Source organism: Hemitrygon akajei, chromosome 8, assembly GCF_048418815.1.
Source record: "Hemitrygon akajei chromosome 8, sHemAka1.3, whole genome shotgun sequence".
Classification (NCBI taxonomy): Eukaryota; Metazoa; Chordata; class Chondrichthyes; order Myliobatiformes; family Dasyatidae; genus Hemitrygon; species Hemitrygon akajei.
The window spans coordinates 100,432,814-100,449,256 of NC_133131.1; the positions used below are offsets into that span (position 1 = coordinate 100,432,814).

At 35.9% G+C, this 16,443-nt stretch overlaps 1 protein-coding gene across 2 annotated transcripts in view; it reads left to right on the plus strand.

Moving 5' to 3' along the window:
* Positions 1–16,443, plus strand: part of LOC140732105 (uncharacterized) — an 81,822-nt gene that overhangs the window by 49,791 nt on the left and 15,588 nt on the right. For both annotated transcript variants that reach the window (XM_073054265.1, XM_073054264.1), the window contains exons 6-8: positions 1,930–2,500; positions 13,438–13,465; positions 15,347–15,424. In XM_073054265.1, coding sequence (XP_072910366.1) covers positions 1,930–2,500; positions 13,438–13,465; positions 15,347–15,424 — 677 coding nt within the window. The remainder of the gene's footprint in view (positions 1–1,929; positions 2,501–13,437; positions 13,466–15,346; positions 15,425–16,443) is intronic.

Genomic DNA, 16,443 nt, shown 5'->3' on the forward strand with positions numbered 1-16,443 from the left:
CTCAAAGCTCTCCGCTTCTTTTTGGATTCCAGACCTAACCAGTTCCCCTCTACCACCACTCTCCTCCGTCTAGCAGAATTAGTCCTTACTCTCAATAATTTCTACTTTGGCTCCTCCCACTTCCTCCAAACCAAAGGTGTAGCCATGGGCACCCGCATGGGTCCCAGCTATGCCTGCCGTTTTGTTGGCTTTGTGGAACAGTCCATGTTCCAAGGCTATACAGGTATCTGCCCCCCACTTTTCCTTTGCTACATTGGCGCTGCCTCCTGCATGCATCCTGAGCTCGTTGATTTCATTAACTTTGCCTCCAACTTTCACCCTGCCCTCAAATTTACCTGGTCCATTTCTGACACCTCCCTCCCCTTTATTGATCTTTCTGTCTCCATCTCTGGAGACGGCTTATCTACTGATATCTACTATAAGCCTACGGACTCTCACAGCCACCTGGACTATTCCTTTTCCCAACCTGTCTCTTGCAAAAATGCCATACCCTTCTTGCAATTCCTCCGTCTCCACACATCTGCTCTCAGGATGAGGCTTTTCATTCCAGGACGAAGGAGATGTCATCCTTTTTTAAAGAAAGGGGCTTCCCTTCCTCCACCATCAACCCTACCATTCATCCTGGTTTGTCCTCTTAAAAATGCAACACTTCTCATTTGTATGAATTCAATTCCATCTGCTATTTTTCAGCCCATTTTCCCAAATAGTCCAGGTCACTTTGCAAGCTTTGATGGCCTCCACAATGCCCCCAAAACATAGGAGCAGAATTATGTCATTCAGTCCATCAAGTGTTCTGTCATTTAATCATGGATGACTTGTATTTCCCTCTCAGTCCCATTCTCCTGCCTTTTTCCTGTAACTTTTAAAACCTTTGCTAATCAAGAATCTACCAACCTTCAGTTTAAATATACCCAATGACTAAGCCTCCACAGCTGTCTGTATCCATGAATTCTACAGATTCACCACCCTCTGGCTAAAGAAATTCCTTCTCAGTTCCCTATTCTGAGTCTGTGCCCTCTAGTCTCAAACTCTCCCATGCTCCCTCTATTTAGGCTTTTTGGTATTCAGTAGGTTTCAATGAGATCCTCATTCTTCTAAACTCCAGCATGTACAAGCCCAGAGCCATCAAATGCTCCTAATATGTCAACTCTCTCATTCTGAGTATTATTTTTGTGTCTGGACCCTCTCCAATGCCAGCACATCCATTCTTAGATACAGGGCACAAAACTGCTTACAATGCTCCAAATGTGGTCTAAACCAGTAGCATTACATCATTGTTTTTATGTTCCAATCCTCTGGAAATGAATGCTAACTTACATTTGCTTTCCTTAGTAACAACTTAACATGCAAGTTAACCTTTAGGGAATCCTGCACTAGAACAGCCAAGTCACCTCTGATTTCTGAATTCAATCCATGTTTTATAAAATGCTTTATGCCTTTGTTTTTTTTCCTACCAAATTGCATGACCATACACTTCCCTAAACTCTTTCATCTGCCACTTCTTTGGCCATTATACTAATCTATCCAAGTCCTCGCACTCCTTGCTTCCTCAACACTAGCTGCCCTTCCACTTTGAATTGTCCATAAATTTGGCCATGATATTATCAGCTCCCATCATCCAAATTAGTGATGTATAACATAAAAAGTAGTGGACCCAATATTGACCCCTGCGGAACACTAAGGTCATCAGCAGTCAACCAGAAAAGACCCCCTCCCCCCCATTCCTGCTTTTTGCCTTCTGTAAGTCAAATAATCTTCTGTCCATGCTAGTATTATTCCTGTAATACCATGGGCTCTTAGTGTTTTTTTTAGTAAACTTTGTGATTATATAACAATGCAATTTATTTATTTAAATATAATAAAGGTAGTAAATAAATTTTCGATTTTATTGGAAAATCTTTTAACTATTTGTTTATTTTTATGGCGAAGGTTGGCAGCAAGAATGGGAAAGAAATCCATCAAGGATGGAACAAGAATTGATAGAAGGTATAAGGAACCAAAGAGAGCTGTCTATGAGAAAAGAGATGATGCTTTCAACTCCGAGAGATCATGGGCAGTATGAAGCAGATTTCAGAACCTCGGATAAGTTTGATTGGAGAAGAGATGATAAAGACTTTTATGGAGAAAATGTTGAAGCTACTGATAGGTTTACAGATAACAGAATGCAGTACAGAGAAAATACTTCAAGTGGATATACCGACTTGCATAGAGACAACAAAGAAGAGTATGTAGAACCAGCACTAAATTATAATCAATATTCTAACCAGCGGGTAGATGAGCGAAGAGGACTATATGGCGATCATAAGCAAGAATCGCCTAGGTACGCAGATTGGAATAAAATTTACCAACAGGAATCTGCAAATGATTTCAGGGCTTCAGACAGATACTCAAGTACAAGAAAAGATGAGCACCCTCGATATTTAGAAGATGGTAGAGGCACAGACTACAGGAGAGATGATCGAAAATATGAAGATGAATATATTGCAAGAGAACAAACTAGGTAAGTTTCCATTATTCAAGTTTAATTTCTTTATTAAAAAAAACATATGAACTTGTTTTAATACAGTGCAATTCTTGCATATTATGCTATTTCATTGTTTGCTCTTTAAAGCAATTTGTAAAAACTGAACATAAACTGAAATCAGTCAATCTGTCATTTACACATTACAGAAATCAAATTACCATATTATGAATTCAAAAGTCATGAAATTTAGAAAATTCTTAAAGGTTGACAGATTGGGTCCAATGAGGCTGTTTTCCCTGGCTGAGCAGTCTTATTATAAGAAGTAGGCCGTTTAGGATTATGCTGAGGAGAAATTTCTTCATGCAGTGTACAGTGAATTTAGCAATTCTGTACCCAGTGGTCTGTGGATATTTAGTCATTGTTTTATTTATCAGATCAATAATCAGTGGATTTCTGAATATTAAGGGAATCAGGAGAAGTAGTTTTGATGTAGAAGATCAGCTAGGGTCATATGTAGCAGAGTATTTATTTTTATTTAGCGATACAGCACAGAGTAGGCCCTTCCAGCCATGCCACCCCACAACCCTGATTAACCCTAACCTCATCAAAGGACAATTTACAATGACTAATTAACCTATCCAGTATATATGTGGACTGTGAGAGGAAACTCCACGCATTCCACAGGAAGGACATATTGAGACTTCTTACAGGGCGGTGTCGGAATTGAACTCTGAACTCCGGAACACCCTGAGCTGTAATAACGTCATGCTAACCACTGCACTGCTGTGGCGCAGGCAAGTGATCTTTTCTCCCTCCTGATGTTTTTTATGTAGTTCTTGCATTTTGAGGCCTTCGTAAATATCACAGGAACAAAATGGACACAGGTTATACAAAGGAATTGTATGAGTGTTCAATCTTGAATGAATGTTATTAGGTACTCGTTAAATTTAGTTAGCTTCGGTCAATTATTGGATTGCAACACTAGAAAAATATTCTTGCAGTGTTGTGAAAGTACCAGAAAGTGAACACAGTACTATGTCTCAGGAATTTGTTGTGTTTTTTTTTTCAATCTTTTTATTATTGTTATTAATATCAACAAAATAAAATGATACATGGATAATGGGATTACAAACATACACTTTCCAACTAAACATGAGAGAATACATAAGCAATGATTACAATATAAATGAGTATTCCCAAATCATGAACGATACAATATACAAATAAACAAGTCAAACCTAGGTATATCATAATATATATTTTTTTTTAAAACAGAAAAAAGAGAAAAAAATTATGCAAAAAAACTAATCTAATAATCTAATAACTAATAGAGAAAACAAAACAAAAAAGAGGGGAAAAAAGGGCTGTTTATAATATCTCACAACAATAGAAAATCATCAGTGTCGTCAACTCCGATCCTCTCAACATATATACAATCAAAACTGGAAAAACAAATAGGCTTAGAACAGGGTCATATTACATCATATGAAAATATTCAATAAATGGTCTCCATATCTTTTCAAATTTAATAGAAGTATCAAATACAACACTTCTAATTTTTTCTAAATTTAAACATAACATAGTTTGAGAAAACCAATGAAATACAGTAGGAGGATTAATTTCTTTCCAATTCAACAAAATAGATCTTCTCGCCATTAATGTAAGAAATGCAATCATTCGACAAGCGGAAGAGGATAAATGGAGTGAATCCATCATTGGTAAACTAAAAATTGCAGTAATAGGATGAGGTTGTAAATCAATGTTAAATACCGCAGAAATAATATCAAAAATATCTTTCCAATATTTTTTCAAAAGTGGACACGACCAAAACATATGAGTTAAAGACGCTATCTCAGAATGACTTCTGTCACAAATAGGATTTATATAGGAATAAAAACGAGCCAATTTATCCTTGGACATATGAGCCCTGTGCACAACTTTAAACTGTATTAATGAATGTTTAGCACATATAGATGATGTATTAACTAATTGAAGAATTTTATCCCAATTCTCAATAGGGATAATAAGGTTAAGTGCTCTTTCCCAATCATTTTTAGTCTTATAAAAGGGCTCTGAATGTATCTTCATAATTATATTGTAAAGTTTTGATATTAGCCCTTTCTGAAAAGGATTTAGTTCAAACAAATTCTCCAAAATACCTGAAGACACAAAATTTGGAAAAGTAGGAAGTACAGTATTTAAGAAATTCCTAATCTGTAAATATCTTAAAAAATGAAATCTAGGCAAATTATATTTATTAGATAATTGCTCAAAAGACATAAAACAACTATCCAAAAATAAATTGGAAAATCGTAATAATCCTTTAGTCTTCCAAGCTGAATAAGCTTGGTCTATAATAGAAGGATAAAAAAAGCAATTGGATACAATAGGAATATTTAAAACAAACTGAGTCAACCCAAAAAATTTCCAAAATTGAAACCATATACGTAAAGTATGTTTAACTATCGGGTTGTCAATTCGTTTCGGCAATTTAGAAAGAGCAAAGGGAAGAGAAGTCCCTAAAATAGTACCCAATGCAAATCCTTGTACAGATTTAAGTTCACCCAATGAGGGCTAAAAGATATATCCCAATCCTTTAACCAACATATCAAATATCGGATATTAACTGCCCAATAATAAAATCTAAAATTAGGCAATGCCAATCCACCTTCCTTCTTTGCCTTCTGTAAATATATTTTACATAACCTATGATTTTTATTCTGCCATATATATGAGGAAATTTTTGAATCAACATTAGCAAAAAAAGATTTCAGAATAAAAATTGGTACCGCTTGAAATATATATAAAAACTTAGGTAAAATAACCATCTTAATAGCATTAATCTGACCTATCAGAGATAAAGATAGTGGCGACCATTTAGTAAACGAACATTTAATTTGATCAATTAAGGGTAAAAAATTAACCTTAAATAAGTCTTTATAGTTTTTTGTGATTTTAATCCCTAAGTAAATAAAAGAGTCATTAACTAATTTAAAAGGTAAATTTCCATAAATTAGAACCTGTCTATTTAAAGGAAACAATTCACTCTTATTAAGATTTAATTTATACCTGGAAAAATCACTGAATTGAACCAACAATGATAAAACTGCAGGAATGGATTTCTCAGGACCAGAAATAAATAATAATAAATCATCTGCATATAATGATAACTTATGTATATCTGTCCCACGATTAATGCCAAAAATGTTCTGTGATTCTCTGATAGCGATTGCCAAGGGTTCTAAAGCAATATCAAATAATAATGGACTAAGAGGACAGCCTTGTCTAGTACCCCGAAATAAACGAAAAAAGGGAGATCTTAGATTGTTAGTAAGCACCGAGGCTACTGGAGTATGATATATCAGTTTAATCCAGGAAATGAATGTCGGACTAAAATTAAACTTCTCAAGCACAGTAAATAAGTATGGCCATTCAACTCTATCAAATGCTTTCTCTGCATCTAATGAAATAACACATTCTGAAGTGCTATGTGAAGGAGTATAAACAATATTCAATAATCTCCTAACATTGAAAAAAGAATAGCGATTTTTAATAAAACCGGTTTGATCTTCTGAAATAATTTGGGGTAATACTTCTCCAGCCTGGATGCCAGTAACTTGGAAAAGATCTTGGAATCTACATTCAATAAAGATATTGGTCTATAGGATGCAAAGTCAGTAGGGTCTTTATCTTTCTTCAGTATTAAAGAAATGGAAGCTCTATAAAAAGATTGTGGCAGATTGCCCAATCTAATTGCTTCTTCAAAAACCCTGCATAACCAAGGAGAAAGAGTAGTGGAAAAACATTTTAAAAATTCTACTGTATACCCATCTGGACCTGGTGCTTTCCCAGAATTCATAGAGGAAATAACCCCTTTAATTTCTGCATCCGTAATAGGAGTTTCTAATATTGAAAGATCATCTGATGATAATTTTGGAAAATTCAATTTCCCAAGAAAATCACACATGGTATTACGATCATTAGGGAATTCGGAATGATACAGGGAGGTATAAAAATCTTGAAATGATTTATTTATCTCATCATGCTTAACTGTCAGATCCCCATTCTGCTGACGGATCTTAGTAATTTGACGTTTAACCAAAGCATTCTTCAATTGACTAGCTAACAGTTTACCCGATTTATCACTATGTATATAAAAATCAGATCTGGTTTTCATTAATTGATTTTTAATCGAAGATGTAAGTAATAAACTATGTTCCGTTTGAAGTTCAACCCTTTGTTTGTAAAGCTCCTTGCTAGGAGTAATCGAATATTTCTTGTCAATCTCTTTAATTTTATCAACCAATAAAAGAGTTTCCATCTTAATGCGTTTTCTCAGACCAACAGAATAGGAGATAATCTGTCCACGTATATATGCTTTAAAAGTGTCCCAAAGTGTTCCGCAAGAAATATCATCCGTGGAATTAGTTGAAAAGAAGAAATCGATCTGTTCCTTCATAAATTTAATAAAATCCGGATCTTGCAATAAGGTAGAATCAAATTGCCATTGTCTAGCACTAGAAGTTGTATCCGTAAATTTAATAGAAAGTTTTAATGGAGCATGGTCAGAGATGGCTATAATATCATAATTACAACCAATTACCAATGGAATAAAACAAGAGTCAATAAAAAAATAATCAATTCTCGAGTAGGAATGATAAACATGTGAGAAAAATGAAAACTCTTTGTCCTTAGAATGCCGAAATCTCCAAATATCAAAAATTCCATTATCAGTCAAAAAAGAGCTAATACAAGTGGCCGACTTACTAGGTAAAGTCTGAGTAGATGTAGATTTGTCCATCAAAGGATTTAAACAACAATTAAAGTCACCACCCATTATTAATTTATATTCATTTAGATTAGGTAAAGAAGTAAATAAGGACTTAAAAAAATCGGGACAATCCACATTTGGAGCATAAACATTAACCATAGCAACCTTTTTGCTAAAAAGTAAGCCAGTAATTAACAAAAATCTACCATTCGGATCCGAAAAGATATTATGTTGGACAAATGCAATAGAGGAGTCAATAAAAATTGAAACTCCCTTTACTTTGACATTCAAATTCGAATGATACTGTTGACCCCACCAAAACCTACAAAAGTGATAATTGTCCTCTTTCCTCACATGAGTTTCTTGTACAAAAATAATATGAGCAGTAAGTCTTTGGAATACTTTGAAAATCTTTTTCCGTTTAATCGGATGGTTTAAGCCATTAGTATTCCAAGAGACAAAATTAATAGTCTGAGCCATATTTCTGAAATCAACCCTTTGGTATATAAAGGGTTAGCCAAATTATGAACTCATGCACCCGGAAGAGGAACAAAAATAAGGGGCGGACCCGGAAGTGACAACATAGCGGACATTTTTGTAGTTTAAAATCAGCCCAAATGAAAAAACTTTAAAAAACTAGTATAAGAACCATAAGATTTAGAAAAAGACCTCCCACCCCCCACCCAAGAAGAAAAAAGACCATCCCAGCCAGGAATAGGCTGGGAAAAAGGAAAAATGAAACTAACTCTACCCCCATATCAGCAGAAGACAACTCCGTATATAAAGGATAAAAAAAAGATCCACCCAAACTCTAAAGAAATAATAATCACTATACTAAAACCAAACTTCTTAATATAATTAATCGTAAAAAAACCAAAAAGAATATAATCACTAGTAACTTATAAATCGGGTTAAAAACCCAAACACCAAAAAAAATTTAAACTGTGATAAGAGATGCATTATAGGAAGAAGACGAGAGATCAAAAAAATGGCGAAATCAAAAAAAAACCAAAAATATTTTAGAGAAGAAACCGCCATCTTAGTAAAAAAAATTCACCTTCAAAGGATTAATAATAATAACCAAAGATAAAGTACAGTGGTTGAAGTAAGTAAAATAACAAGATTAGTAAGTCAAAAAAAAACTTTAACTAGAGTATAAAATATAAAGTAAACCTACACCAATAGCCAAAAACAAAATCTGGTTTTGGAAATAAAAACCATCTTGCACGATCAAAATCACTCATTTATTAGGAATGAGAATCCATAGCAGTAGGGAAGTTCTCATTCAGAAATCTTCTCGCTTCAGATGTAGAAAAAAAGACCTGCCGTGGAGCATTCGGAGGCGATATTCTGAGCTTCGCAGGGTATAAGAGCGCAGGTTTTAGATTTTTCTTATAACATTCAGACATCAGAGGTTTAAAAAGAAGCCTTGCCTTCATTACTTCTGGACTAAAATCCTCCACTAATCGAAAATTGACTTCTTGGAATTTGACCATCCCTACACGCCGAGCCACACGAATAAGTTGCTGTTTAACATGCACATAGTGAAATCAGACAATTACAACCGGTGGTTTAGCTGAAGCACTTGGTGATCGACGCATAATTCTGTGAGCGTGATCGAGTAACGGAGGACTGTCTGGAAATACAGAAGGGAACGCATCCTTTAAAAGTTGAGCAAAGTACTTCGAGGGGTCCCCTTGTTCAATACCTTCCGGGAGACCAAGTATGCGTAGGTTCTGTCTTCTGGACCGATTCTCAAAGTCGACACTCTTGGCTTTAAGTGTTTCCACTTGTTTAATCGCCGAAAGTAAGTTCTGCTCTAGTTTTTTAATTATCAAATCTCGCTTCCGAGCGTCTTCTTGCAGAGTTGCGATTAGAACTTGCTGCTGGTTAACTACTGAATCCGTCTTATCCATATAATCCTGAAAGGCCTTTATATCTTGTTTAAAAATTTGTCGTTGTTCTTCAAATTTTTCATTTAAGACCTCCAATAACATTTCATAAGTCGATTCAGTACGTTTAGGATCAATCTGCTTTTTTCCGTTTCCGTTAGGATTTTTCCCAGTTTCTTGCCCTTTAGATCTAAGAGCCATTTCTTCAAAAATTCACAATAAACTCTTAAAGATAAGTCCAAAAAAGTAGCAAGAATCTTTTGGTGTAGGTAAAAATAAGTTAAATAAGGGTGATCATAGGTTAAAAAAAGTAAGGGTTATGGAGCGAATCTGAAACAGTGCTCACTCCATGAGCGTCTCCTGCTGACCATGTCTCAGGAATTTGTGAGGAATGATTGGGGTTCATGGGCCTGGTTTCAATGGAAAATAAATTCCAGGATTAGATTTGTATTTAAAACAAAGGGAGCTGAATTAGAAATCGTTAAATATTAATGGTTAAGTGTTGCAATTGTTATAGGAGAGTTTATCTGAGGTTCCTTTACAAATTAAGAGATATTGGTATATTAAAGAGGCTTTTAAACAGCTCTATCCTGAAATCATCAGACTTTGATTTACTGATTTGTACCTAGGAGTGGGGCATTTTAAGACATACAAGCAGTGCATTTCCTAATTACAATCAGTTTGTATATTCCTGCTTACAAAATATTGAAAAAAAATCTTGCCATGCTTTCTGGAAGCTGTTTCAATATAACTTAATTGAAAAGGAGAGTGAAGAGAAGTGGAATGGCCACCAGTTGTTGACCTAGGTATTAAACTTGTGACAAAGTAGCTCTCAGCCAAGTTGAGTCTGCAAAGTCTTCCTCACAAACATGTCAATGTCTTAATCAGGATTTTTATCTTGATATGATTGTCCTCGAAGAGTCAAACTGGTAATGTACCAAGCTCGGCACGATGGACTCACTAGGGGGAGGACAGCTGTGGTACAGAGGTAAATGGAGTACCCTAGAATTCCTCAATGTCATCTCTAGATCCATGAAGTTTCTTGATGCATGTCCAAACATAAACAAGGAAGCTGTCCTCTTCTGGCTGGTATTCTTCTGTTGAACTGTATATCCAAAGGCTCTCTGAACTGAAGACTTGTCCATTACTAGAAGTTGGTTAGTAGCACTACCATTGTCAGAACTGGTGCTGTCGTGCAAGTTGTGAAATTTGTTGTTTTGTGGCAGCAGTACAGTGTAATACATACAAAATACAATAAATTTATATATGATATATAAAATAAGTATGTAATGCATACAAAATACAATAAATTTATATATGATATATAAAATAAGTAGTGCAAAAGGGGAGCAAAAATATGAGGTAGTGTTCATTGGTTGTTCAGCGATCTAATGGTGGTGAGGGGGAAGATAATGCCGTTCCTAAATCTATGTATTTACCAGATTCGTTTTGTGGCAGACAGTGAGTAAGCCAGCGCTAGGATTTAAAGCTACTTGATTTAATTAATGCCTGACTGTCTGTAGCAAATACATGTGTCCATAATAACACTGGCAGACATGACCACGATATAGCTCTTATGGAGATGGATTCCCACTGAATCACGCCAAATGGACTGAACTGGGAACAGATCTGACAGCTCAAACTGGGATCCGTGATGTATTTTGAGACACCAACAACAGTAGAAATTTGTAATCTCATGATCTAGCATATCTTTGACTATTACTATAAATGCAAATCAACCCTGGTTCATTGAGGGTTAGATGATTACCAATAGAAAATCTGGGTATACCTTAAAATCAGGTGATGCTAATAACATGGGAGTACCTGTAATGTTAAATAGCATGTAGCAAACAGAGCAAAGTGATCCTACAAGCAATGGGTTAGAAACTCAATTAGACATGTAAATAGTGCTGCTATAGGGGCAAGTCATAGGCTGGATACATTACAGCAAGTGAATCACTCCTGACACCCCAATTTTTTTTCTATTATCTTCAAGGCACGTATCAGGGGTGTGTTGGAATGTGTTCCACTTATTGAATGAATGCAACCTATCAACATTCAAGAAGCTTGCATCGCACAGAACAGAGTGGCTCATTTGATCGGTACCTTCTCCACCACCCTAAACATTGATTCACTACAGTATCATTTATAAAATGCACTGTAGTTATTTAATTCGACTGCTCTGACCCCGCGCCTCCCAAACTCCCCACAAGCTTTTATCACCTTATATGTTGCTAAATCAGAATCAGGTTTATTGTCACCAGCGTGTGATGTGAAATTTGTTAACTTAGCAGCAGCAGTTCAATGCAGTACGTAATCTAGCAGAGAGAGAGAAAAAATAATAAATAAAATAAAACACAATAAATAAACAAGTAAAGCAATTACGTATATCAATAGATTATTTTAAAAATGTGCAAAAACAGAAATACTGTATATTTAAAAAGTGAGGTAGTGTCCAAAGCTTCAAAGTCCATTTAGGAATCGGATGGCAGAGGGGAAGAAGTTGTTGCTGAATCACTGAGTGTGTGCCTTCAGGTTTTTGTATCTCCTACCTGATGGTAACAGTGAGAAAAGTGCATGTCCTGGGTGCTGGAGGTTTTTAATAATGAACATTGCCTTTCTGAGACACTGCTCCCGAAAAATGTCCTGGGTACTTTGTAGGCTAGTGCCCAAGATGGAGCTGACTAGATTTACAACCTTCTGCAGTTTTTTTCGGTCCTGTGCAGTAGCCCCTCCATACCAGGCATTGATGCAGCCCGTCAGAATGCTCTCCACGGTACCACTATAGAAGTTTTTGGGCGTATTTGTTGACATGCCAAATCGTTTCAAACTCCTAATAAAGTATAGCCACTGTCTTGCCTTCTTTATGACTACATCAATATGTTGAGACCAGCTTAGATCCTCAGAGATCTTGACTCCCAGGAACTTTAAGCTGCTCACTCTCTCCACTTCTGATCCCTCTATGAGGATTGGTATGTGTTCCTTCGTCTTACCCTTCCTGAAGTCCACAATCAGCTCTTACTGACGTTGAGTGCCAGGTTGTTGCTGCGGCACCATTCCACTAGTTGGCATATCTCACTCCTGTACGCCCTCTCGTCACCACCTGAGATTCTACCAACAATGGTTGTATTGTCAGCAAATTTGTAGATGGTGTTTGAGCTATGCCTACCCACACAGTCATGTGTATACAGAGGGTAGAGCAGTGGGCTAAGCACAGACCCCTGAGGTGGACCAGTGTTGATCATCAGTGAAGAGGATGTGTTATCACCAATTCACACAGACTGGTCTGCTGGTTAGGAAGTTGAGGATCCAATTACCCAGGTTCTGCAACTTCTCAATCAAGATTGTGGGAATGATGGTATTAAATGCTGAGCTATAATCAATGAACAGCATCTTGACGTAGGTGTTTGTGTTGTCTAGGTGGTCTAAAGCCGTGTGAAGAGCCACGGAGATTGCGTCTGCCATTGACCTATTGTGACGATAGGCAAATTGCAATGGGTCCAGGTCCTTGTTGAGGCAGGAGTTCAGTCTAGTCATGACCAACCTCTCAAATCATTTTATCACTGTCAATGTGGTTGCTGCCGGGCAATAGTCATTAAGGCAGCCCACATTATTCTTCTTTGGAACTGGTATAATTGTTGCCTTTTTAAAGCAAGTGGAAACTTCTGCCCATAGCAGTGAGAGGTTGAAAATGTCCTTGAATACTCGCGCTAGTTGGTGGGCACAGGTTTTCAGAGCCATACCAGGTACTCCATCAGGACCTTTGGCCTTGCAAGGGTTCACTCTCTTTACAGTGAACCCCCTTTAACTCTCTTTAAATCTAGTCTAAATCCTTGTTCTCCCTACCCATGGAACTAGAACCTTGTAAATTAGAGTACATGTTTAATTAATGTCATGTGTACGAGCTGTAAGCAAATATTCAAAATCTGGTATTTGTAACCTGTACCAGAGTTCGTGTTCTCAATTTGATTAACATCTTCAGCTGATATATGACTAGTAAAGTTGTATGAACTGGGCATGATTTCAGGCAAGTACTGTTAAGGAAGTGCTGATGGTAAGTTGAATGAATTTAGTTCAAAACAAATTGTTCAGAAGAAAAGCAATGCAGTTGCTTTTAGAAAATGGCTCATTTAATATGCAATCAACATTCAATGTGTGTTACAAGAACAATTTTCATCTAGTTATATCATCAAAGTTTAGATAGTTTACATCCATTTATGCATCAAAATGATTTTCAAATTTGATATATTTTATGCTCAAATCCATGTAATATGAAGGATTCTCAAAACCTTATTTTTTTCTGTTTACAGGAAACCGGACTACTGGATGGAGCAGAAGGTATATCACAGTATAAGCAGATCTAATAGTTGTTGCTTTTTCAGAACTTCTGTAAATTATTTAACCTTGTTCATTCATCACAGAATATTGCCCATTGTCCTTATGCTTATTCCTGCAATTATTTTTTCTGTGTATATCCAGTTCTTTTCTGGCAGTTACTGTTGAATCTGCATGCATTATGTGTTCAGTGAATGTATTCTGCATCACAACCATGTGTTTTCCAAATTACGTTTCCAAATTATGTTTTCCAAATTACACCTTGTTTATTTTGTATATTGTTCTATACCTTGAATCTGGTGGTCTCTGCTTACTCATGCTGCTACAATGAAAGCAGATTATATTATTTGGAAAAACTCTTGGCTCCTTTTTAACCTTTTTACTCCAAGAAGAGTCATCCCATGCTTAAAATACCTAGACTTGAAGTAGGTTATTTGGCCCATTTGGTCTATTACCAGCCTTGGCCTCCTTTCATCCTTGTCTAACAAATCAGCTTAATCCTCTATTCATTTCTCCCTCTTATGCTTAACTGTTTCTATTCCCTGATAGCATCTATTGCAAGTCACAAATTTTCAGACCTCTCTGGTTGTTTATTCCAAACACCCCATCTGATTGTTTATTAACCTGCTAGTTTTTGTGCTTTTGATCTTAATTGGAAAGGCGCTAACTCATTCTTGATAAATCACCCTAAAGGGTAAAGGCAAGGTATCAGTATGAACAAAAATAAGATTTAAAAAGATCAGCTTTATTTGTCGCATGAACATTGAAAAGTACAATGAAATGTGTCATTTTTCCGATCAATCGGTGATTACTAAAACAGTGAAGTGATTACGACTAGCTGGCAGAAGTCATAGAATAGGGATAAAGTGGTCCTTTTCAGGATGGCTGCTGTGACTACTGGAGTTATGCAAGGGTTAGTGTTGTGACCACAAAACAAGGGCTTTGTAAGATCTCGCCATTCTTGCTCTATTGTCTTTACAATTTTCTGAAACCTGATTATAGATTTTCTAATGTATTTTTCATGAAATAACCTGTTAACATTGCACAAATGAATTTGTGTTCAGTTGTTCAACGATCTGGAAGTATAGCCTGATGTGACATTGGTGGTTGTTATATGTTGACAGATCAGGGCTTGTGTTTCGTGCCTTTGGTCACTATTTTTGCTATTTATCTTAAACCAATGCAATTTGCCCTTGAAGCACATTGTTCTTTTCTTTAACATTATTTTTGATTACTGTTACAATTCATCCTTTCTCTTCTTTCCTTCTCTGTATATATACTGTACTCAGAAATATTGTTAGCATTCTAATCAGTCTGATCAAGGCCTTCAGTGAACATGTGACAATTTGTTACTGCTGCTCTCCAATCCTACTGGGCATGCATTGCATTTTTTTAGAAATATGTCTTCTATCAGCTTGCTGTGATCTGCTTTACTCTTCTCTGATCGTTTTAATGATGCTTGTGTTACTTGATTCTTTCTGCAATTTCTTGGTTCATTCTACTACTTCATCTTAGTATTCTACATTAGCTATTGTAACCTAAAATTAATGCTGGAAATGTCTGATTTTTTTTTAAATTATGTTTGGAACTGTAACATTTTCTTATTGTAAGAATCTACAATCTATATCAAGGTGTCTTATTTCATGTACATTTTTTAGCTTTGAAATAACTGCCATGGACAAAAGATTCAATCTGTTTTCCCTCTGACATAAGAGTTTTTCTGTTGATTAGTGTTAAAAAAAGGTCAAATTAAATCCACTGTGATTCAATGTTGTAAAACAATAAAATATGAAAACTTCCGGGGTGGGGGGTGGTGAGCACTTTTTTTTAGGCACTGTATTTTTGTGAACAAAATTTAATCTTGAATTTTCTTCTATTTTATAGGATGATTTTTCCCAACCACCAAATTTTTCAGATGTGGGTGATCTTGATCTTAAGAGAAAGAAATTGTATGACTATTTGGTGAGTCTAAATTCATTTTGCTACTGTCAACAACAAAGTGATATAAAAAGGAACTCGGCTTAATCTGTGAAGAATCCAAAGTATATGAGAATTTGTTACTTGATTGGAGGTAGAAAATTTGCTTACAGGTGTGTCCCCCCCCCCCCCCCTTACAAAGGTAGACTATTCCTATGAAACCTTTCTTAAGCCAAAATGGCGTGAAGCGAAGAACTATTACTTTATATGGGAAAAATTTTCGTAGAAGCGAAAATCCTCTTTGTAATGCGAAAACAGGTTACTGATGTAGGTCTTTTGTAAAAGCGAAGTGGCGTAAAGCAGGGGACACCTGTATTTGCAAAGTAACACAAATTTAGTTTTCTTAGTAATATTTATTCATCCTTGGCAATCAATCCCTCAAGTCCTTTGTTAACTATAATTGGTCCATATCTCAACTTTGTGGTTCTGTCTTCCTAATATACAGTGCTATCCCTCTGTGTTAGAAGTCTTGCTATTTATAGGATAGTGATTTCTGCATTTTGAAATTCAAGTGCAGTGTACCACCTAGTGGTAAATAGTGGATTTTTCATTGTTTTAAAATAATCTGTGCTGCAAGTACTGTTGAGATTTTACTTTCCTGAACAGCAGAAATGGAATATCAGAATAATGTATCACTGGCAGAATAATGTTTACTCTGTTTTGGCTGGTGTGCTGCCACAGGAATCAATTCTGGGCTTCAATCATTTTAAGATGCAAGGTTATATAGCCAGATTTGCTAACAATACAAAAATAGACAAGAAAGCAAGCAAATGGAATTAAATAGGATATGCTTTAGAAAAATTTATTAGATGGTATATATTTGTGGGGAATTGTGAGGTTAAGTACTTGTATAGGAAAATAGAACATCAATATTGTTTATATGGAAGGAGAATACTGAATGTTGCTACACCTTTAATGACCTCACTAATCAAGAAACTACAGTTGCAAGAAAAAGTTCGTGAACCCTTTGCAGTTACCTGGTTTTCTGCGTTACTTTCTGATAA